A 23,560-nucleotide genomic window follows, 5' to 3' on the forward strand; every position below is an offset into this window, starting at 1 on the left:
TGCCATGAGCAGTGGAGAGAGGGGGAGGGAGGAAGGGGGTGGGGAAGCCCGGGATAGAGGGGAGGAAGGAGGGGGGAGATTATCTCTCTCTTTACAGCTCCTTTTATACACGATTGTCATGCGCAGTCACTGACGTTTTGCTATCCAGCGCCATCTGTCGGACATTTTGTGAACTTTGTTTTTTTTTTTTTTTTGTTCTAATGAAACCCCATGTCATTTCAAGCATATTTGTCAATTTTTACCTCTCTATCTACATTATTCCGTGGTTTGTTAAGTTTTCAAATTTATACTGACTTTTTCATCACCCGGTACATTACGTTTCTCTGCATAATTTTATTCAGTCGGGTTTTGAAGGTTATTTCGCTTTTATAGTAGTCCAGAGTATGGACGCGCCGGAGTAATTTGTAGAAAGATCTTATGGGACCAAACTGCTTAGGTCATCGGTCCCTAAGCTTTCAAACTACTTAATCTAACTTAAACTAACTTACGCTTTGGACAACGCACACACCCTTGCCGGAGGGAAGATTCGAACCTCAGACAGGGGTATCAGCGCGGACCGTGACAAGGCGCCCCTGACCGCGCGGCTACCCCACACGGCCGACGCCGCAGTTGTAATATAGTCGCCACTTATATTTTCAGATAACCTGATAATACCCTATCCAGTCGAAACGCTTCCTTCTTAAGTTAATAAAGAACATTCTGCAACCTATTGCTTCCTAAATAGCAGCCAATAAGGCGAAATTAGGTGATCTTTGAGAAGGCCGGCCCAAACGTTGACAGAAAATCATTGCTGGTGGCCACCGACGAGGGTGGCGTGGGGATTATCCTCACTCCAGGCATGGCTGATGCGGCTGTTGAAAACACCATCAATGTTGAATGAGGCCTCACTCTTGAACAATACAAACTGTACGAAGTTAGGCATTACGGCACTGCGGAGGATAATCGCTTGACAGATGGGAACGTGAGGCTCAAAATCCGTTGGTCCCAGTGCTTGCAAACGTTCTTTACCATACGAGACTAATACCTCGTCCACCAAAGTTTGCATGCGGCTTTTCGCGGATGATGCTGTAGTATACAGAGAAGTTGCAGCATTAGAAAATTGTAGCGAAATGCAGGAAGATCTGCAGCGGATAGGCACTTGGTGCAGGGAGTGGCAACTGACCCTTAACATAGACAAATGTAATGTATTGCGAATACATAGAAAGAAGGATCCTTTATTGTATGATTACATGATAGCGGAACAAACACTGGTAGCAGTTACTTCTGTAAAATATCTGGGAGTATGCGTGCGGAACGAATTGAAGTGGAATGATCATATAAAATTAATTGTTGGTAAGGCGGGTACCAGGTTGAGATTCATTGGGAGAGTGCTTAGAAAATGTAGTCCATCAACAAAAGAGGTGGCTTACAAAACACTCGTTCGACCTATACTTGAGTATTGCTCATCAGTGTGGGATCCGTACCAGATCGGTCTGACGGAGGAGATAGAGAAGATCCAAAGAAGAGCGGCGCGTTTCGTCACAGAGTTATTTGGTAACCGTGATAGCGTTACGGAGATGTTTAATAAACTCAAGTGGCAGACTCTGCAAGAGAGCCGCTCTGCATCGCGGTGTAGCTTGCTCGCTAGGTTTCGAGAGGGTGCGTTTCTGGATGAGGTATCGAATATATTGCTTCCCCCTACTTATACCTCCCGAGGAGATCACGAATGTAAAATTAGAGAGATTAGAGCGCGCACGGAGGCTTTCAGACAGTCGTTCTTCCCGCGAACCATACGCGACTGGAACAGGAAAGGGAGGTAATGACAGTGGCACGTAAAGTGCCCTCCGTCACACACCGTTGGGTGGCTTGCGGAGTATAAATGTAGATGTAGATGTAGATGCATTTCGCTGGAAAGTTGACGGGTGCTTGTTTCTGAGTGGCCAGGCGACTCAAACCCCCCTCTTCGAAGTCTGGTGTTCCGACATTTCTTTGGCGGGAACCTTGGCCGGCGCTCTGCGGCGTGCCGGCCAGTGTGGTCGAGCTGTTCTAGGCGATTCAGTCCGGAACCGCGCGAGCGCCCCGGTCGCAGGTTCGAATCCTGCTTCGGGCATGGATGTGTGAGATGTCCTTAGGTTAGCTGGGTTTAAGTAGTATTAAGTCTATGGGTCTAATCACCTCAGATGTTAAGTCCCATAGTGCTTAGAGCCATTTGAACCATTTTGAATCTCTGCGGCGTGAACTGTTTCTCACGTAAGTTGGTATCCAGTTAAGATGACACCCGTTGGGAAAGCGTTCTTTGCACTTTTGTGCTTCTTTACTGGCACCACATCCTGCCTCACCATACACTAAATGCATGTCTGCCAACTCTCGCGACGAGTAGTTTTCCATCTTTGACTCTGCATCATGCACTGTACACAGAAACGCAGCTCACCATGAAAACACACAAGCTGTCATATGCATTGGACAACTGACATCAGGGATAGTGGTGTGCACGTGGCGTGCCGGCCGCTGTGGCCAAGCGGTTCTAGGCACTTCAGTCCGGAACCAAGCGGCTGTTACGGTCGCAGGTTCGAATCCTGCCTCGTGCATCAATGTGTCTGACGTCCTCAGGTTAGTTAGGTTTAAGTAGTTCTACGTCTATGGGTCTAATGACCTCAGATGTTAAGTCCTATAGTGCTTAGAGCCATTTTGCATGTGGCACAGGTTAATGCAGCACTGCGATACGTGTTGACGTTACATGACACACGAGCTACGAGCTAAATCTGGTCGTCCGCTACTTGTTCCAGTCTACAACAGACACCGAGGATCTACTTGCGCCTTTACAATACATGCATAGAGACTGGCAGTCTTTACTTTCAATGGTTAGGAGGAGCTACTTTGTTGTTATGCTGTGTATGTCTATAACACGATAAATATGCATTTCCGACCATTGAGTTTCTATCTCAATATAATCGTTTGTGACCCCAGTAACCCCTGTTTCAGTTTGACCCAAAAGGTATATGACTCCTCTGTAGTCTTGTTACAATTGGTGTCTGTGTAATAAGCCATACAATACAAAATATAGTGATAGCTCGCAAAAGCATTAGTTTGTGAGCGTAATAGATATTCAGCCTAAGAATTCGCGATGAAAGTCCGTAATCTTGTTTCCACCGAACAGCCAGGCAACTTAAATCACTGAAACTTCCTGGCAGATTAAAACTGTGTGCCCGACCGAGACTCGAACTCGGGACCTTTGCCTTTGGCGGGCAAGTGCTCTACCATGTGAGCTACCGAAGCACGACTCACGCCCGGTACTCACAGCTTTACTTCTGCCAGTATCCTGTCTCCTATCTTCCAAACTTTACAGAAGCTCTTCTGCGAACCATGCAGAACTAGCACTCCTGAGACAAAGGAGTAAAGCTGTGAGTACCGGGCTTGAGTCGTGCTGCGGTAGCTCAGATGGTAGAACACATGCCCGCGAAAGGCAAAGGTCCCGAGTTCGAGTCTCAGTCGGGCACACAGTTTTAATCTGCCAGGAAGTTTCATATCAGCGCACACTCCGCTGCAGAGTGAAAATCTCATTCTGGAAACTTAAATCACTGTTTGGTCATGAGCACACCAAGCCAGACTGGCTCTTTTCTGCCAGTCTGTTTCTTCTCCACGTCGACCCACCTTACTGCACCAATTCTATTAAACCGACTGCCATGTGTAAACCACATAACTGCGATGACTTAATTCAGCAGCAGACGATCATTTGACCGCCTGGTACTAGGTTTACGTTTCTTACAGAGCTCCAAAACAACCAATGTTTCCTTTTAAGGACGTCACCAGTATTGTGGTCACTGAGCTCACATCCACAGCTCCTGAAATTCCATGCCACAGTTCCGAAGGAGTGCTTACAGTGAGGTGACAAATGTAATGGGATACCTCGTAATGTCGTGTCGGAACTCCTTTTGGCCAGTGTAGTGCACCATCTCGACATAGCGTGGACTCAACACATCGTTGGACGTCCTCTCCAGATGTATTAAGTCGCACTGCCTCAAGAGCCGTTCACCCTTACGGAAGTGTTGCCGGTACAGGATTTGTACACGATCTGGCCTTCCAATTAACGGTTCAATGGAATTCATGTCGGGGGATCAGCGAGGCCAAAACATTCGCTTGTATTGTCCAGAATGTTCTTCGAACCAGTCGCGAATTGTGACCTGGTGATACAGCCAATTGTCATCCATAAAAATTCCATCGTTGTTTGGGAACATGAAATCGATGAAGGTCTGCAAATGATGTCCAAGTAGCCAAACATAACCATTTCCAGTCAATGATGGATTCAGTTGGACCAGAGGACCCAGTCCATTCCACGTAAACTCAACCCCGTTGGGACTGTGCCACACTCGAACCCTACCAACAGCTGTTACCAACTGATATCGGGACTCATCTGATGAGGCCGCGGTTCTCCAGTCGCCTAGGGTCCAACCGATATGGTCATGGACCAAGGAGAGATGCTGTGGGCGATGTCGTACTGTTAGCAAAGACGCTAGCGGCGTTCGTCTGCTGACATAGCCCATTGACGCCAAATTTCGCCGCACTGTCCTAGCTCCTAAGATCGTCGTAGGTCCCACACTGATTTCTGTGGTTCTTTCATGCAGCGCTGCTTGTCTGTTAACAATGACAACTCTACGCAGACGTCGCTGCTCTCAGTAGTTAAGGCCGTCGGTCACTGTGTTGCCTGTGGCTATGTTGTTTGTGGTGATAGGCAATACCTGAAATTTGTTTTCTTGGCGCTCTCTTCACACTGTGGAATACTGAATTCCCTACAGATTTCCAAAATGGAAAATCCCATGCGTCTAGCTCCAGCTACCGTTCCACGTTCAAAATTGAAATGGCTCTGAGCACTGTGGGACTAAATATCTTAGGTAATCAGTCCCCTAGAACTTAGAACTACTTAAACCTAACCAACCTAAGGACATCACAAACATCCATGCCCGAGGCAGGATTCGAACCTGCGACCGTAGTGGTCTTGCGGTTCCAGACTGCAGCGCCTTTAACCGCACGGCCATTTCGGCCGGCTTTTATATGAATCACCTGAGTACAAATGACTCCGGTAACGCAGTGCCTTTTCTATACTTCGTGTACGCAACACAACCCCAGTCTGCATATGCCCGTATCGCTATCCCATTACATCTGTCACCGGAGTTTTAGTTTTAAATCCGTACGGTTGTGTGTCTGTGTCGTCAGTATCTTGCACCTCTGCCTGCAGGGTGCTGGCCGGTGCGCAGAGCGCCGGGTCGCTGATGCTGACGACGCTGTACGTCAGCGAGACGACCAGCGACGAGGTGCGGGGCAGGTTGGGCTGCCTGCTGCCCCTGCTGTGCAACAGCGGCCTGCTGTTCGCTTACGTCACCGGCGCCGTCCTGCCTTACTATACCGTGCTGTACGTGAACATCGCCCCTGCAGCCATCTTCATCATCTGTTTCGCCTTCATGCCTGAGACACCGTACAGGCTGGCAACCGTTCATCGGTATGACCAGGCGAGAAAGGTAATAGCTGCTGCAAGGGCTGTTTTTTCAGTTTTTACGGCAACAATCTAATAACTACATTTTTCGTACAAATTGTATTATTGTTTCTCCCACCTCACACAATTTAATGGCATGTATGGATACAAGCGGCAGCAGTCTTACAGCAGTTGTAACACTGTTTCCCTTCAGATCACCAAAGTTCAGCGCTGTCAGACTGGAGTGGCACTCGTGTTTGTGAGCGTCCGGATCCGTCGAGCTCTAGTCGCAAGTGGGGTCCATTCAGCACCTGGCCAGTTGAGCAGCTGCTTGATTGAGTAGTGGCCCCGGTCACCAAAACTGACGATGCCCGGGAGACCAATGTGCCGACCATTTACTCCTCCATATCCGCATCCAAAGATGCCTATCGCTGAAGAAGACACGGTGGTTGGCCGGTACCAGTGGGTATTCCGAGGCCTGTTCAGACAAAATTTAAATGATAATTAATTGAAACCCTCAGCTGCCGACAGGTGTTGTTGACATACTTCAATGGGGACCGTTGAAAATGTCTGTCCCGACCGGGACTCGAACCCGGGATCTCCTGCTTACATGGCAGACGCTTTATCCACCTGACCTTCGTCTGTGCGAATGGGCACAGGTTGCCCGAACTATTACGGGAATCGTCACCTTGGTGGGCGCTAGTGATGAGTGGAAGGGCAAAGTATTTATTAGGAACATTACGTATGTAGATTGTGGACAGTTGGGAATGTGGGTCTCACGGGAAGCGTGCAAGGGATAAGTCCCTGTAGTGGCGCTATTCATCTGTGTCCTCGGTGGCCCAGATGGACAGAGCGTCTGCCATGTATGCAGGAGATCCCGGGTTCGAGTCCCGGTCGGGGCACACACTTTCAGCTGTCCACATCAACAACACATGTCGGCAGCTGAGGTTTTCAATTAATTATCATTTATTCTAGAGAAGCTGCACGGTCATCAATGGTATCTGTTCTTTCGAAAACAGTTACTATCTTCATATATAGTTTAATTTCTTGTGGGTATTGGCAACAGGATTGAATACTCAAAAAGAGCAGCATAGACAGTTATGTCTTCTTTAAGTACAATCTATGAGGGTTTACTTTCACAAAACGAACTCCACACTCGCTGTGATGGTGTGTAAAGAAAAACTTCTGTTGGATACCGTGGGCGTCAATTTCGTATCAGACACACAGTATTGCAGTGATACTTGTGAAGTTTATCTCTGGAAAGAATCGAATGAAGACAGAGGATTGATGAACTCTGTATTCACCTTCAACAGATGGTGACAACTTTACAGTATTTATCTTAGCAAGAAATCGGTAGTGAATTAAAATGTGCGCGAAAGGTGACTTATGGGCAAAAAGAGGTGGTCTTGTAGGCATAAAAGGCAGTTGATATTCAGCGGAAATCCCTTGCGTAAGTCATTCATTGAGTCAAAAACAAGAAGTTTTTCAGAAACAGTAAAAGTTAATAAGAGTGTTCTCAGAGAACATCGCTTCCAAATTATGCTGGACCTCTCACAGAAACCCTTAGTTTTCACTATGGAAAAGGATAGAATAGAATGCTGATGTGTTAAGGAAATAATCACATTACAAAGTTAGCAAAATGGTTCAAATGGCTCTGAGCACTATGGGACTTAACTTCTGAGGTCATCAGTCCCCTAGAACTAGAACTACTTAAACCTAACTAACCTAAGGACATCACACACATCCATACCCCAAGCAGGATTCAAACCTGCGACCGTAGCGGTCGTGCGGTTCCAGACTGTAGCCCTAGACCCACTCGGCCACTCCGGCTGGCATACAGTTAGTAAGAAAAGCCCAGAAAATATTGTAGAGAGTAAACAATGCGGCAATTTTTTTAAGTTCATGTAATATGGGAAATTTCAGCATATGTGAATTTGATTAAAACGTCGTCAGTAGGAGGACAAAAGGCATTCTGATCACATTTGACCTCATGACTTATACTTTCAGCGTTACTGTTATCTATAGTCACCTAGCCAACACTCCCCCTTCCCCATCCTCTTCTGCCTTCCCCCACTCGATTCCCCATTCCTAAGCCTCACTCCTTCCTCTCCCTTATTTCTTTACTTTTTTTTCGTGTACTTTTAATAATATCCACCTTAATTTTTAACTTGTAATTTAAATCTACATCGAAATCGTCTAATTCTTTCTCCACCCAGAAATCTGACAGAAGCAGAGAAGGTATGTTCTCGAATTCTAATTATTTTCAAGTAAACTATCGCTTTCATCCTCTTAACAATTAGTTCTTCCTATTTTTGCAATTCTTCTAGCTGAGAGCCTTAGAGAATATTAATGTTGCTTTTGATTTTCTGTATAGGATTGCTGTTAAACATTCCACAATCTCTTGGGTGCACAACGGTTCCCCGCATTCTGGCAAAATTTCCACACAGAATTTCCAGTTTACGACTTTACCAAATGAATGGTCGTTAAATATAGTTATTCCTTTAATTTTAAGTTCTGAAAATGCCTTTCTGTTGCTAGATGAAAATATCACCCAATTAGATACAGTGCAACTAAATCACCGAATTTTTCTGGTCTTCGTTTCTTAGTGAAGTGTTCTCTGGCGTCCCACAAGGGGGCAGCTTTGCAGCTCATTGAAGGCATTGAATCACACGTGCAGCTTTATGCTAGTCTGGTCTTAGTGGCGTGTTTTGAATGACAGATGTCTGGTCGCCATGTTCTTGTTGGTGATCCTTTATTGTGATACTGTGGCTAGAACATCTGAGGAATTGCTGCTTCCCGCTACCTTATGTTTATGTATTGGCATGTTATGAGTCAGCATAGTTGTAATTTCTGCTGCCTTGGTTGGTAGATGTTGTTAAGCCAGCATTCCTTCTTTAACCACGGTTAGATGTAGAAACAAATGGTGAGCACCACATCTTGCAAATCTCCTGTCCTTTTACCTACACGGAGTTGCTGCAGTATCTCAGACACTTCATGTATTCTAGAAATTAAGGGAGTTCGATTTTAGACATACCACGAATTATTACTCTTTCAAATAAATGAAATGTAATTCATTTCCTTCGATTTTAAGGTGCTTGTTCATTCTTTAATTATTTAACGCATGCTGATAAAAGTGATATTCTTACTGAAAATAAATTTTATGTATTTACTCGATATAGTTGTTTTACTTTGCTTTCCTTGAGCAATTGTACTCTCGCCCGCACCACTGCACGCGCATCTTTATGTGCGGCTGGCTGTACGTTCTTTTCCCTAAAATTCTGGGGATTGACAAAAAAGACCCCCTTTTATTATTTTTATTCCATTTTTTCACATTTTTTCCCAGTTGGTAGCCGTTTCTGAAACTTTATTGCTCTTTCGCCGCCAAAGGACCCATAGACTGTCAGACAACAACGTAGTGTGTCAATTCAACAATACTGTTATTATTACATCCTAGATTTTCCATTGTTTGAGTATTTCAGTTCAGTTTTATCACAACTGTGCTCTGCAATAGTGCGAATATTGTGATTGCTACATCAGTATTTTCTGTCACAGTGTTAGTAAACTATTTTTTTCCGGCATGGATTAGTTCATTGTACGGAATGGTCTGACCTTGAGTGCAAGTAGTGGAACCCTCCGGCCCGAAAAAAAAGAAACCGAACGTAGGTAAAGGGCTACATGATAATTATCATCTTAATTATTTATCTTACTGTTTTGTGTAGTGACACAGCATGCCCAGATCCCCGAGTGAGTTGTGTGTGGTAAAAAAATGCAGCAATGCCCACAAAATTGAAACTACATCTGTCAACAAAACATTCCTCTCTATAGTGAAGACGTGAATTACTTTAGACGGTTGTTGTGTCGGAACAAAATAAGAAATAAGTGAAGCTCACGATTACATCGGGACGTGTTTCGTACAAAGTACAGGAAGGTGGCTGTAAGGCAGCCTAACTTATCGTAAAGATAAAAATAAAACACACAATACCAGAAAGGTTCTCAATGCCCGTGCGTAAAGAAATGGTAAAAATAATCGTTGGTTCAGAAGCTGTAACTAAAATTTCAAAAATTCCTCTCTCTGCTTACACAATCAGCAGCCGTGTTAGCGACATGTCCAGTGACATCAAAGACATTTTGAAGGAGAGAATAAACACCAGTCGTAAGTTCTCATTTCTGATTTCAAGTCCATCAACACTGGCGGTCACGCTGAACTTCTTTCCTATTTGAGGTATGTTAATGGGGATGTAATTGCAAATAATTTTTTTTTCCAAAGAAATATCCAAACGAGCAACCAGTGAAGAGATATTTCGTATAGCTAACGAATATTTGGTCCGGATGAACTAACGTGCTAGTGTTTACACCAATGGAGCTACTTCTATGACACGCCAGTTGAAATGATTCGTGAGTAAAGTACGCGGAGTAAATCCTAACTTATAAACCGACCATTGTCTCATTCACAGCGAAGCCTCTGTTAGTCCGCCTTGCAATATCCACTGAAAATTGTGGAGGACGAAGTAGTAAAAGACATCAGCTTCATCGAACTGCGGTGCCTACATATGCGCCATTTTAACTTGTCGTGTGAAGAATTTGGATCACAGCACACTACATTTCTGTGTACAGAAGTACGATTGTTAACTCGAGGTAAAATGTTAATGCAATCATTTGAGCTTAGAGGCGAGGAGGCACTTGCATTTTTGGCTGTTGAGGGTCATAAGTATATGGATTTATTTGCTGACAATGGATGAGTATCTAAGATGACGTGTCTTTCGGGTATTTTAGTGCACTTAACTAAATTAAGGAGAAAAATGCAAATGAAAACGAAAACGAAAATATTCTAACTAGTATGGTTAATATTCAAGGATTTATTAAAAAGTTAAATTTGTGGATACAGGCAATTGAAAATGGGTCACGTGATATGTTCCTAAATGTATGACCCCATACTGACCGTAACAAGATGTTGATGGGCTTAATTAAAGAGCACGTTCTTTTCTTGGAGCAGAATTTCAAAAAATATTTTGGAGAGAGTTCTGAAAATTTTGACAAGGTTCGCGATCCACTCGTGGATTCGAAACATTTTTCGTAAATTAAAGTTTAGGCTTAAAATAGGAACGAGCAGATTTGAAAGCAGGCAAAATACTGAAATAAAAATTTTTCTACGTGCCTCTGGATGCATTTTTGATGTCAATAAGCAGTGAATACGGGCTACCTCCCAATTGGCAATTAATGTGCTGTTACCATTTTCAAATGGCTCTGAGCACTATGGGACTTAACATCTGTGGTCATCAGTCCCCTACAATTTAGAACTACTAAAACCTAACTAACCTAAGGACATCACACACATCCATGCCCGAGGCAGGATTCGAACCTGCGACCGTATACCATTTTCATTCAGTAACATATTTGTGTGAAATGGGCTTCTCGGCGTTGACCCAAACTGAAATGTCAAAATGAGAGAGAGAGAGAGAGAGAGAGAGAGAGAGAGAGAGAGAGAGAGAGAGAGGGGGGGGGGGACTCAGATACATCGATGAAGAATTGAGAATTGCTTTGTCAACGATTCCGCCAGGAATCAGTTGCTATTGTGCAGTTAAGCATGCTGAAGTATCACTTTGAAAGTACGAGGAGAGTTATTTCCTTTAAAATTCGTATTAGAAAAGTCTCTTTTCTACAGTGAATTAACTTATAATACAGTGGGCACGAAACATGTTTCATAAAAGTTTATTTTTTTTATTTTTTTTTTTTCGAGAGGACATTCATCGACGAACAGGAAACAGTATTCTGCGATCATGTTAATATTTGGTTAGCGGCATACGCCGTTCAGTAAGGACGAGTTTTTAAACCTAGAGTACAAATATTCAGAGCACCTGAAAATAAAGCAAAGTTTCAGTAAGAAAAAAGTGAAAGCAGCTAAAGATTTTTACTGTGATTCTACGTAAAGACATGAAGACCTAAGGCTAAGGACAACTGAATCCACGAGTTTGCAGCGAGCAGCAGATTTCATCAATGTCATTATTCCACAGTCTAGGTGAACTGATGGACAGGCTCAATATTATGACCATTTATGATCAAATTACAATTTTTCCTAACAAATATGACTTCTCTACGCATAACAATTTCATGTCCGATACAACTGTGCAAAAATTTAAAAGACCAACATGAAAAAAGTGGAAGAATATTTTTAAAAACCAGCGAAAATTTAAAGTTATGACGTCGAGTTTCAAAATCCAATTTAGCAACGAGTCACAGAATGGTTTAGTGTGAAAAATGTCCCAATGCAAGCTAAAGAAAATATAATTTAGAAAATATTTACGTTTCCTATACTACCCGACGCTCACCCGCATTAAATGTTGGAGAGAGAGAGAGAGTTTCTGAGCATGTTTTCGCTGATATTACTTGTTATTCATTTCATCCCGCTGGCTTCATTAAATTAATTCCTACGAATTTAATGCTTACGGCACGATCCTCCTCGAAATCCGTTTCAAAATGGTATTCTACAACCACATCCCCCACTGGACAATCCCTATCTGTATTGTTCGAAAATCTCACGTAAAAAAAGTTGGTGGCAATCTAAGATCGATTCACGACTGTAAATATACCGGGTGATCAAAAAGTCAGTATAAATTTGAAAACTGAATAAATCGCGGAATAATGTAGATAGAGAGGTACAAATTGACACACATGCTTGGAATGACATGGGGTTTTATTAGAACCAAAAAAATACAAAAGTTCGAAAAATGTCGTGATCAGAATAGCAATAATTAGCATAACAAAGTAATAAAAAGCAAAGATGATGTGCTTTACAGGAAATGATCAATATGTCCACCATCATTCCTCAACAATACCTGTAGTCGAGAAATAATGTTGTGAACAGCACTGTAAAGCATGTCCGGAGTTATGGTGAGGCATTGGCGTCGGATGTTGTCTTTCAACATCCCTAGAGATGTCGGTCGATCACGATACACTTGCGACTTCAGGTAACCCCAGAGCCAATAATTGCACTGACTGAGGTCTGGGGACCTCGGAGGCCAAGCATGATGGAAGTGGCGGCTGAGCACACGATCATCACCAAACGACGCGTGCAAGAGAACTTTCACGCGTCTAGCAATATGGAGTGCAGCACCATCCTGCATAATCATCGTACGCTCCAGCAGGTGTTTATCAGCCAGCATGGGAATGATGTGATTCTGTAGCATATCGGCGTACCTCTCACCCGTCACGGTAGCCGTTACAAAACCAGCAATATTTTTTTTTTTTTGTTCTATTAAAACCCCACGTCATTCCAAGCACGTGTGTCAATTTTTTCCTCTCTATCTACATTATTCCGTGCTTTATTACTTTTTCAAATTTATACTGACTTTTTGATCACCCGGTACTCAGATAGTCCGACGGTTAAGGTGCATGCCTGCGAAAAGCACGAAATCAGGGTCGTAATGTTGGTAGAAAATGGTTCAAATCTCTCTGAGCACTATGGGACTCAACTGCTGAGGTCATTAGTCCCCTAGAACTTAGAACTAGTTAAACCTAACTAATCTAAGGACATCACACATATCCATGCCCGAGGCAGGATTCGAACCTGCGACCGTAGCGGTCTCGCGGTTGCAGACGGCAGCGCCAGAACCGCGCGGCCACTTCGGCCGGCAATCTTGGTAGAACAAAAATTTTTAATGGTTGTGACTTCACACATTACGCTGGTTTTTTTTTAATTTCGCTAATATTATTTCATTTCTGAGGATCTTCACTGATTTCAACCCCATTTTCCTCCATCCATATTATGACAGGGAGTTTATTTTTTGGTATAAGTTAAATTGTTTGACACACATTTTCATTTTTATTTGAATGTCTTAAAACGTATTGAGGTTGTAAATATTGTGTCCAAGTTCATTTCGAAATAAAGATGTTGTCATTTGTTTAGCCATGGTCCCGACGAGACGCGATCAATGTGACTAAGTATTCTTCCCGATATACCTGTAGTCTCATTCATGCAGTTAACGTGTCTAATTACTCTTCATAGGTTGTTATACACTGACGGGAAAAAAGTCGCAACACCAAAAAATAATCAAAGCAGAATAGTGAAACTTGGGGAATAGGTTTGTCAAGGTAATACATGTAAGTAGGAGAGGCCGTTAGCTACATAGCCGGCCGCTGTGGTCTCACGGTTCTAGGCCCTTCAGTCCGGAACCGCGCTGTTGCTGCGATCGCAGGTTCGAATCTTGCCTCGGGCGTGGATGTGTGTGATGTCGTTAGGTTTAAGTAGTTCTAAGTCTAGGGGACTGATGACCTTAGATGTTAAGTGTGGTGTCACCGCCAGACACCACACTTGCTAGGTGGTAGCCTTTAAATCGGCCGCGGTCCGGTAGCATACGTCGGACCCGCGTGTCGCCACTCTCAGTGATTGCAGACCGAGCGCCGCCACACGGCAGGTCTAGAGAGACTTCCTAGCACTCGCCCCAGTTGTACAGCCGACTTTGCTAGCGATGGTTCACTGACAAATTACGCTCTCATTTGCCGAGACGATAGTTAGCATAGCCTTCAGCTACGTCATTTGCTACGACCTAGCAAGGCGCCATTATCATTTGCTATTTCTCTTGTGATGCATGTACCGTCAGACCGATGTTCACCAATTATGGATTAAAGTTAAGTATTCCAGAAGCTACGTACCTTTTTTGCTAGTATAATTACTTTACCTGTTCCAGACCTCACGCCAGCCTGCGTGAGCTTAAACGCGTGCCTTTCGGCTACCTCCTAGTGGCTTGGCTGTCTTGCCAAGTCACAGCATTAAGTCCCATAGTGCTTAGATCCATTTGAACCATTTTTTATTTAAGTGATTAACACTGGGAGATCACAGGTTAATGTTAGCGGGAGATAAGCCATTGCAAATATGGAATACTGGTACCTTAATAAGCCGTGTAACAGCCAGAATGTTGAATGCAAGCGTGTCCGAAATGTTTTGACAGGTGCCGAATGCCAATTTGTGAGACGGAGTTCCATGTCTGTTGGATTGGTCAATACATGTTCGGTTAACACTGTTTGTGGACGACGCTTGAACTGTTGTCCGATGATGTCCCATATGTGCTCGATTGGAGACAGATATGGTGATGGTGCAGGTCAAGACAACAACTCGACACTCTATAGAGCATGTTGTGTCCCAGTAACGGTATGTGGGAGAGTATTATATTGTAGTAAAACACCCCCTGGAATGCTGTTCATGAATGGCAGCACAAGTCGAATCACCAGACTGACATGCAGATCTGCAGTCAGGGTGCGTAGGATAAACACGAGAGAGCTTCTGCTGTCGTACGATATCGCACCCTAGGCCATAACCCCAGGTGTAGATCCAGTGCGTCTAGAATGCAAACACATTGGCTGCAGGCCCTCTTCTAGCCGCCTCCCGACCAAATGGGCTCTCGTTTAACACCACTGAAGTCGTAAATGGCGGTGGTTTGGGGTAATGGAATGCACGCTACAGAGCGTCTGGCTCGAAGTCGTCCTCGAAGCAACCGACTTGTAACAGTTCGTTATGTCACTGTGGTGCCAAGTGCGGCTTAAATTGCTGCTTTAGGTGCAGTGCAATGCGCCGAACACGATAGTCTTCCCTCTCGGTAGTGCCACGTGGTATTCCGGAGCCCGGTCTCCTTGCAACCGTACATTCTCGTGATCTCCGCTACCAGCAATCATGTACACTGTGGTAAATTCGTGCTAAGTCCTTCTGCAATATCGCAGAAGGAATAATGCATCCCTATTTCACTACCTCGTTCAGACTCAATGCTGTGTTAACAAAGGGGTCTTTGTCGCCTTGACGATAAACTTCACTAAGGTCAACGTACCACCTCCCGTCCCAAAGGTAACTAACGCTTATGATTGTTACAGTGTGTATTTAAAGCGAACCTGCGATGCATCTTCATAGCGACGCTACTAGCACGGCTCATGCGACTGCTGCGGAATTTGAATAGCTTTCATCTTTCAGATGTGGCAACACCTCTAACAACTTTCCTGTATGTCGGACAACTCCGACTTGGTGTCACGATTTTTTTCCGTCAGTGTATTTCACACGTGCGTTTGAAATAACTGATTAGTAATATATGAGTAAATATGAATTACTTTCTCCAAGAAAAACGCTGCTCTGCTACGTAATCGCCCAATCTTTTATTCACATCCACAGCTACGTACATACTCTGCTAACAACTGTGAAGAGCAGTACAACGGTTCTTAGTATTCTACCAGGTGTTAGAGTTTGTTCCCTTTCCAACCACGAGTGGAACATGGGAAGAATGACTGCTTAAATGCTTCTGTGCGCTGTATTTCCTGTAGCTGGCCTAATCTAATAATTATGGAAATACAGTAATCACTTGAGCAAACACAGATTGTTCTGTTTAACTCCCAAAGATGTTTCTGTCCAGTTTCAGCGTGTTCACGTATTTTCTGTCAAATAACATGTAAAGAAATTTTCCATTATAATAAATATAGTTTTGAGTTACGGTACTCAGATTTATTAAATTATTTACAGAAAAAATATCTTAATTTCACATAATTTTTTATGTGGCTACCTGACATAGTATAGCTGATATTTTGTTCCACGTTGTCATCTGCAATTGATTAGGATTTTTCACTATTATATGACGCACATTTATTAAAATGTTAGGCCTCAAGCGAAACTACTACTTTTTTCCTGCGTTGCTAATATTAGAATATAGCACTGTCATTATATTTAACTGTCAATAACTACTTTTTTGTTATTTTATTACCGTTTGTTACGTTAAAATAACAAATTTAGAAAATGTTGCGGTTGTATGTTGATTATAAACGAACTATGTAAGTTGGTGAGCAGTAGGGTAGAGCCTTTTTATTTAAATTGAGTGTGTTTACTCTCTGTTGGTTCCAATTTTCTATTTCTCTACAGGATGGAGAGTGTGTGTGTGTGTGAGAGAGAGAGAGAGAGAGAGAGAGAGAGAGAGAGAGAGAGAGAGAGAAAGAGAGAGAGAGAGCGCGCTGAGAATGGGGCTCTATTGTAGAGCCCTGTGTATTCATTATGTCCTCATATTGTGGCTTGTGGTATAGGGTAATTTTTTCTGTTGTAAGTTTCTGTGTGGGCTTGTTGCTGCATTTAACAATTTTTAGGTTGGTCTTTATGTCTTTTGGTGCTTGCCGCCTACACATAAAAAAATGTGCAACTGCTACTGTCAGTCGTAATTACCCTCTTTGTCATAGTTGCACCTAATCCTGAAATTTTTTCCTTTGTGTCCACTAAAAACTGAGTTACAGTCTTCACATGTGAGTTCACAGATTCGAAATGTGTTGTGTTTGTCTGTTCTAGTGTTGGTTGTCTTCACTATCTTTTGTAAAGACTTGGCCACCCTGTCGGCTATTTTCAGTCTTTGTCAATTCTTTCAACATGCTGCCAGTCCTGTACGATACTTCATTGTTGTCGCAGAGCGTGTGCTATTTGCTTGCGATTGTGGATGTTTCTTATTCTTATGTTTATCGTGTGTTTGTACGTTCCCAGATGGCCTTGGCTGTCGTCACATCTCGTACAGGATTTGGGGAGGTGCGCTGGCCCCAGATCGAATAATACGTAGATACACTTCTAAAATACACAACTGGTCTGATTGGAATGTCCTGCTTATATTTTGTTATTCCTTGTAAAGCTGGTGCGTTGGGATTCTTTTGTTTTAGCCGTTTCATTTCCTGTTTTGTGAATAAGTGTGAAATTTTTTTAAAGTTCCTGTGTATTTTCCTTTATCTTTGTATTGAGCCACTGGTTAACTTCATTCTGCTACTGTCTCCTAGAAATTTTACAGACTTGTGACTGTATTATTCCTGTTTCGTTACGACTATAGGGCTCCCACGTCGGCTATTGTGATAAGGGCATGTTCTTTCCAAATTTATCTCTTATTTTCATGTACACTTTTTCTTCTTCACTTTTGTTTCCTGGTTTAATGTTAGTTTTTCCCTTATTATACACCTTATTTCCTTTGCTTTTAGCTCGCTTGTTACCCTATCTTTTTTTATTATGTATTCATTTTCTGTTATCAGATACTTCACTGTCTTGTATGTAACTTGTGTGTTGACGCTGAACTTAGGTACTCTTCCAAACAGGCTTAGTTCTCGACAAGCATGTCAATAAACAAAAACTGAACATTCTCGTTCCATTCGTGTTGATTATGTATTCACTTCCTGTTATCAGATTCTCCAATATCTTGTTTGTAGCCTGTGTGTTGATACTGTATTTAGCTCCTATTTCTAACAGGATTAGTTCATTTGAAGAGATTTCATCTTTCAGACAAGAACTACTGTACTTTCAAAGAAAGTAATTAGTCTTTGCATCACCTGAAAATATTACAAAGACCTGCTTCAATATTTGTGCAGCTCGAGATTTCGTGCCCTTTGACTACCACGTCAGTGAATTGGAATTGTATAACTCATATAAATATCTGAGTGTAGCTGTAAGAATATGGTATCACAAGATCACACAGACTAAGTGTGGTGTCACCGCCAGACACCACACTTGCTAGGTGGTAGCCTTTAAATCGGCCGCGGTCCGTTAGTATACGTCGGACCCGCGTGTCGCCACAGTGATTGCAGACCGAGCGCCGCCACACGGCAGGTCTAGTGTAGAGAGACTCCCTAGCACTTGCCCCAGTTGTACAGCCGACGTTGCTAGCGATGGTTCACTGTCTACATACGCCCTCATTTGCCGAGACTACAGTTTAGCATAGCCTTCAGCTACGTCATTTGCTACGACCTAGCAAGGCGCCAAGTTCAGTTACTATTCTGAACAGATAATATTGTGAATCATGTACCGTTAAGAGCGACGTTCATCATTGATGGATTAAAGTTAAGTATCAAACTAATTACGTCCGCTTTCTGAATTCTAATTCCTTGTCATGTTCCAGACCTCACGGCAGTATAGTCCTTCCCTCCTCACGCCAGCCTGCGCGAGCTAAAACGCATGCATTTCGGCCTCCACTCGTAACACCGTGTTGGCTCTTCTGCCAGCACAACACTAAGTATGGATAAATCCGGTGACAAATCTTGGTTCACTGGTAGGATAATAGGGAAATGCAATCAGCCTGCAAACGAGATTGCTTGTAAAACACACGTATGATACATTTTAGAATATTACTCAACGGTGAGAGACATGTAGCAGATACGAGTAATGAAGGATATTGAATATACACTAGTAATACCAGCACGAATGGTCACAGGTTTCCTTTAACGCTCAGAGAGTGTCATGAAAATGTTGAAGAAACAGGCAGGCACATGAAGAAAGACACAAACTATCTCAAAAAAGCCAACTTACAGTGTTTCATGAACCAACAATAAGTGGTGACTAGGAGTTTCGTGCAATCCCCTAAACATTGTTCTCCTGGGGATCGCAAAAACAAGATTAGAGTAATTACTGCATGCTACAAGGCGTTAAACAGACATGCTTCACACACATGAATGGAATAGGAAGAAGCCCCAATAACTGGTACAACAGGAAGTGCCCACTGCTACGCACTTCAGTGACGTTTGCAGAACATGGACGTAGAAGCAAAACAGGAGGAGCTCCAATACATTGCCTGGCATATGCCTTTCAAGAAATCCTCAATATGATTGTATCCTTTTTTAATGATCATTGATATAGTACCGAGTAAAGTTCTTTTTGCAATTCTAGATATACCGCATCAGTCTGACTGCACTGATCCGTGGCTTTCACGGCATCATTATGCTTCAGTTAGGACATTAAGTGAGTTGGGCGTGCGTCCTGTATTATAGGTGCTGAGGTGGCTGCGTCGAGGGATCTCAGAGGAACAGGTGGAGCACGAGATGGCACGCATTCTGGCATCGCTGGCCGGAGACCAAGAAGGTGGCACGGGACGCGTCACCCTCAAGGAACTCTGCTGCAGGGCCTCGCTCAGGGGCTTCGCCAATGCCATCAACCTAGGCACCAACCTGCAGCTCTGCGGTTCCTTCGCTGTGCTCAACTATGCCGTCATCATGTTCGATGAGGCTGGAGGATCCGTACCCTCCGAGATGGCAACGATCATCTTAGGTGCTTTGCAGGTACGTTATTGCCTCAGAGCTCAGCAGCCTCCATGTCAAGCGTTTCGATTGGATTCACGGTTTTCTCAGTCTTTTCTTATCTCGTACCTCTTGGCTGTTATTTTCATCTCTACAATTACAACTACACCAGACATCCTCTGCAATGCGTTATGCACAACCCAGCCTTTTGGAGCTCTAGTGGCTCAACTACGGTATATCAGCCTAAGAGTATGCACTGGGTGCCGTTTCCACGCTGATAAGTAAAAAATAAGGTGAAGGTAGGAGAAAAAGGGAATGAAGGAGGAGAAGCGAGAGAAAGAGGAACGGGAATATAAATAAGAAAAGGTAAGGAATGGTCTGAAGTTCATTAAAATAGTGAGGGAACGGAAATGCATGGAAAGGATTCATGAAGAGATTTAAATTCGACCCTGTGGAGCTACACTTCAGTAAGTCCTGTTACTACTCGACACATAGACCGTCTTTTCGTGTTTCCTTTGGTTGCAATGTGGGGCCACTTTCATTATACGAAGAGAGCAACACAGCAAAAGCGTGAAGAGCGTATAGGACTTCTAAAATAAAAATAAAAATATTAAAATAAAAAAAATGTTTCCGCAGGAATTGGTCAAAACAAAAAAATTACTATTATTTTACGTCCACAGACCAGTTTGTGTTGAGATAGGGACCTGTGGTGTGCTTACTGTAAGACCTTCGGTACACACACCATCAGATTAGTTGACTTGTCGCTCTAACGAAGTAGGCGAGTGTCAGCAATATGTCTCGTGGTCCTATGGTGGCGTGTTTATCTTCTGCCGTTAGGTCAGACGATAGAAATGACACTTGCCCGCTTAGAGTGGAAGATTGACAATGACCAATTTTAAACAGAACTAGATTAATTTTCACACACATTTAGTAAAATAATAAAAATCATAGATATTATGTAACTTGATTCTGGATGCTGTTTACAATTGACAATCTGAAGTTCCTTTGGTCTTGGTACGTTAATCTTATTCTCACATATCTCTGACACTTGACAAAGTGTCTATACATTTCTCTACATGGCTATGTACAGGAACATGATAACCTTATTAGGCGCAGGCTGAAACTTGACTATAGACTGATGCAGACTAGTGCAGACTAGTGCAGACAAATGCAGACTAGTGCAGACTGATGTAGACTAATACAGACTGACTAGTCGGAGGTCTTTACACTCGTTATAATATCTCGAGCGTTCAGGTATCACTGCGCGAGTGTGATTCGCGAGGAGAAAAGGTTCTACGTTAGCAGCAATCTCATTGGCTGCGTTACATATTAATATGCGGATCGGCGGAAGCAGAATTTGGTCCGTCTCTAAGACAGCGCCATGTCGTAGTGCGGAGATGGACGAGCGCTGCACCTGCGCTGTCGTGCTTCGGGGTGCGCTCTATTGGGAAAGTTGTGTACGCGCTGACTACGCGGAACTATATACACAACAGGACCGGTCTGTCTTTTCTCTCCCGTCTCTTACGTGGAAGCAGACACTACAGGGTAATTCATATTACACACTTCTAGACGTTGTAGAGGGGACTTATCAGATGAGGTTTGACACAGGAAACCATGTCAGAAATGTCATTCAACGATGCTACAGAGAAAATTACAGGCCCCGGCGCTTGTAAACGTGTGTATATACGGGGTGATTCCGTGGAGTACTTGTACATGTACTGTACATTAAAAACACGTACTGCAACAGTTGTTTTTGAGATTGCAGGGCAGGTAACTTTCAGAGACGTTAGTACGGACCAAAACAAGGAAAAGTACCTAGTAAACATGAGTTCCAAACTGTACACTGTTCAATAGAGATGTGTTTCATACTAGCGAAGATGAACAAATGCTCCTAGCTCCTCACGTGTGCATTTTAGAATCCATGATTACTGGACATCTTTTCTAGTCTTGACCCACACTACCACCTCTGAAAGTTGCATACCCTACATTCTTAGTAGCAACAGTACCGGTATATGTATTCCACTGTCAGGGGTATCAGAATGATTTTCGGTTGTAACTTTCGATTCACTCGTTTCCGGACCATGGACCCTTACCTCAAATTGATACATTTACCCGTCTCCATTAACAATGAAAGTTTGTGGTATCATCACAGAATCACCCCGTATACAGGGTGTTACAAAAAGGTACGACCAAACTTTCAGGAAACATTCCTCACACACAAATAAAGAAAAGATGTTACGTGGACATGTGTCCGGAAACGCTTAATTTCCATGTTAGAGCTCATTTTAGTTTCGTCCACCTACGCTCAATGGAGCACGTTATCATGATTTCATACGGGATACTCTACCTGTGCTGCTAGAACATGTGCCTTTACAAGTACGACACAACCTGTGGTTCATGCACGATGGAGCTCCTGCACATTTCAGTCGAAGTGTTCGAATGCTTCTCAACAACAGATTCGGTGACCGATGGATTGGTAGAGGCGGACCAATTCCATGGCCTCCACGCTCTCCTGACCTCAACCCTCTTGACTTTCATTTATGGGGGCATTTGGAAGCTCTTGTCTATGCAACCCCAAACCAAATGTAGAGACTCTTCGTGCTCGTATTGTGGACGGCTGTGATACAATACACCATTCTCCAGGGCTGCATCAGCGCATCAGGGATTCCATGCGACGGAGGGTGGATGCATGTATCCTCGCTAACGGAGGGCATTTTGAACATTTCCTGTAACAAAGTGTTTGAAGTCACTCTGGTACGTTCTGTTGCTGTGTGTTTCCATTCCATGATTAATGTGTTTTTAAGAGAAGTAATAAAATGAGCTCTAACATGGAAATTAAGCGTTTCCGGACACATGTCCACATAACATATTTTCTTCATTTGTGTGTGAGGAATGTTTCCTGAAAGTTTGGCCGTACCTTTTTGTAACACCCTGTATATGTACATCTACAGGCTCCAACGTTTTATAGCTTTGACGTTCTGTAGCGTCCTTGGATGACGTTTCTTGACATGGCTTGCTATGTAAAACTTGATCTGCTTAGTCCCCTCTACAATCTCTAGAAGTGTGTAAAATGAACTGTGAAACACCCTGTATACGCAGTATTGCGTGTGGTTACTATACATTCTGGCACATCCTTCAACCCTTCTTGGCAATGAATCACGCACTTCTTCAAATACATCTGGCTCCATCCGAATTGCGTCACGAGCTTTCATCACACGCCCATTTGACGTATGCAGATTGCCGATGGGCTGGGCGTCCACAGTGCCTTAATACTTCCTCATAACTATAAATGAAACTGATGTACATGCGGTGAAAGGGGTGGCCGTGCTACCGGATCGCTACGCGGCGTCGTGGTGGCGTACTGTTGCACGATCCGTACGAAATGGGGTGCTGCGCAGTCGTGCATAAAGCACCGTCATTGTCTTTCTGCAAGGGTAACATTCTCCAAAAACGCTGGTAATTCATCGGGCAGAAATCGTTGTTACACAGCACCTGTTAATCCGTTTGGTGAAGTGTTTGCCCTTTGAGTCTCGCACCAATAATTACTGTGCGTTCATTAAAGAAGCCATCTTGATTCTTCATCTTCATAACTGCTCGAGGATTGTCATCTACCCCCTCGTGCATGATGCGGTAATTTACTATCCCAATTCTCGGGAATCCTGCCTCATACTTAAATGCAGGCCGTGAACGCCATCTTCGAAGGCCCACGTCACAACACGTACTGGTTTCCGGACACACAATTATAGCAACTTTTCTTCTAGTTTTGACTAACGCTAGTTCGTGTAGAAATGCATTTCACTTTTATTTATGACGATCTATTTTGTATTTATTGTTTATTACGATTTGTAGTAAAGGAAAATTAAAGAATGCAAAAGGAATCGCGTTACTGTTGCAAGAAATACGAATTTGAATTGCATGTTACACATTTTGAATTATATCACAGGAAAAACAGTTATTGAAATGTGTACTTGTTAATTCAACGTGAAGTGTTGTTGATCCCAATAAGGGAAGAACCAGGCTAAGCAGCGCAGCGAATACGATGAAACAAAAACGTTGAGAGATGTCGGCAGGGACCGTGGGTGGAATGGGGAAGGGCAGACGAAGTTCAAGTTTGCCTTGGGC

At 43.3% G+C, this 23,560-nt stretch overlaps 1 protein-coding gene across 1 annotated transcript in view; it reads left to right on the top strand.

Annotated features, from left to right (window-relative positions):
- Positions 1-23,560, top strand: part of LOC124620235 (facilitated trehalose transporter Tret1-like) — a 42,525-nt gene that overhangs the window by 12,367 nt on the left and 6,598 nt on the right. Inside the window, exons 2-3 of the mRNA XM_047146902.1 lie at positions 5,213-5,492; positions 19,193-19,480. Coding sequence (XP_047002858.1) covers positions 5,213-5,492; positions 19,193-19,480 — 568 coding nt within the window. The remainder of the gene's footprint in view (positions 1-5,212; positions 5,493-19,192; positions 19,481-23,560) is intronic.

The sequence above is a fragment of the Schistocerca americana genome, chromosome 6, assembly GCF_021461395.2.
Source record: "Schistocerca americana isolate TAMUIC-IGC-003095 chromosome 6, iqSchAmer2.1, whole genome shotgun sequence".
NCBI lineage: Eukaryota > Metazoa > Arthropoda > Insecta > Orthoptera > Acrididae > Schistocerca > Schistocerca americana.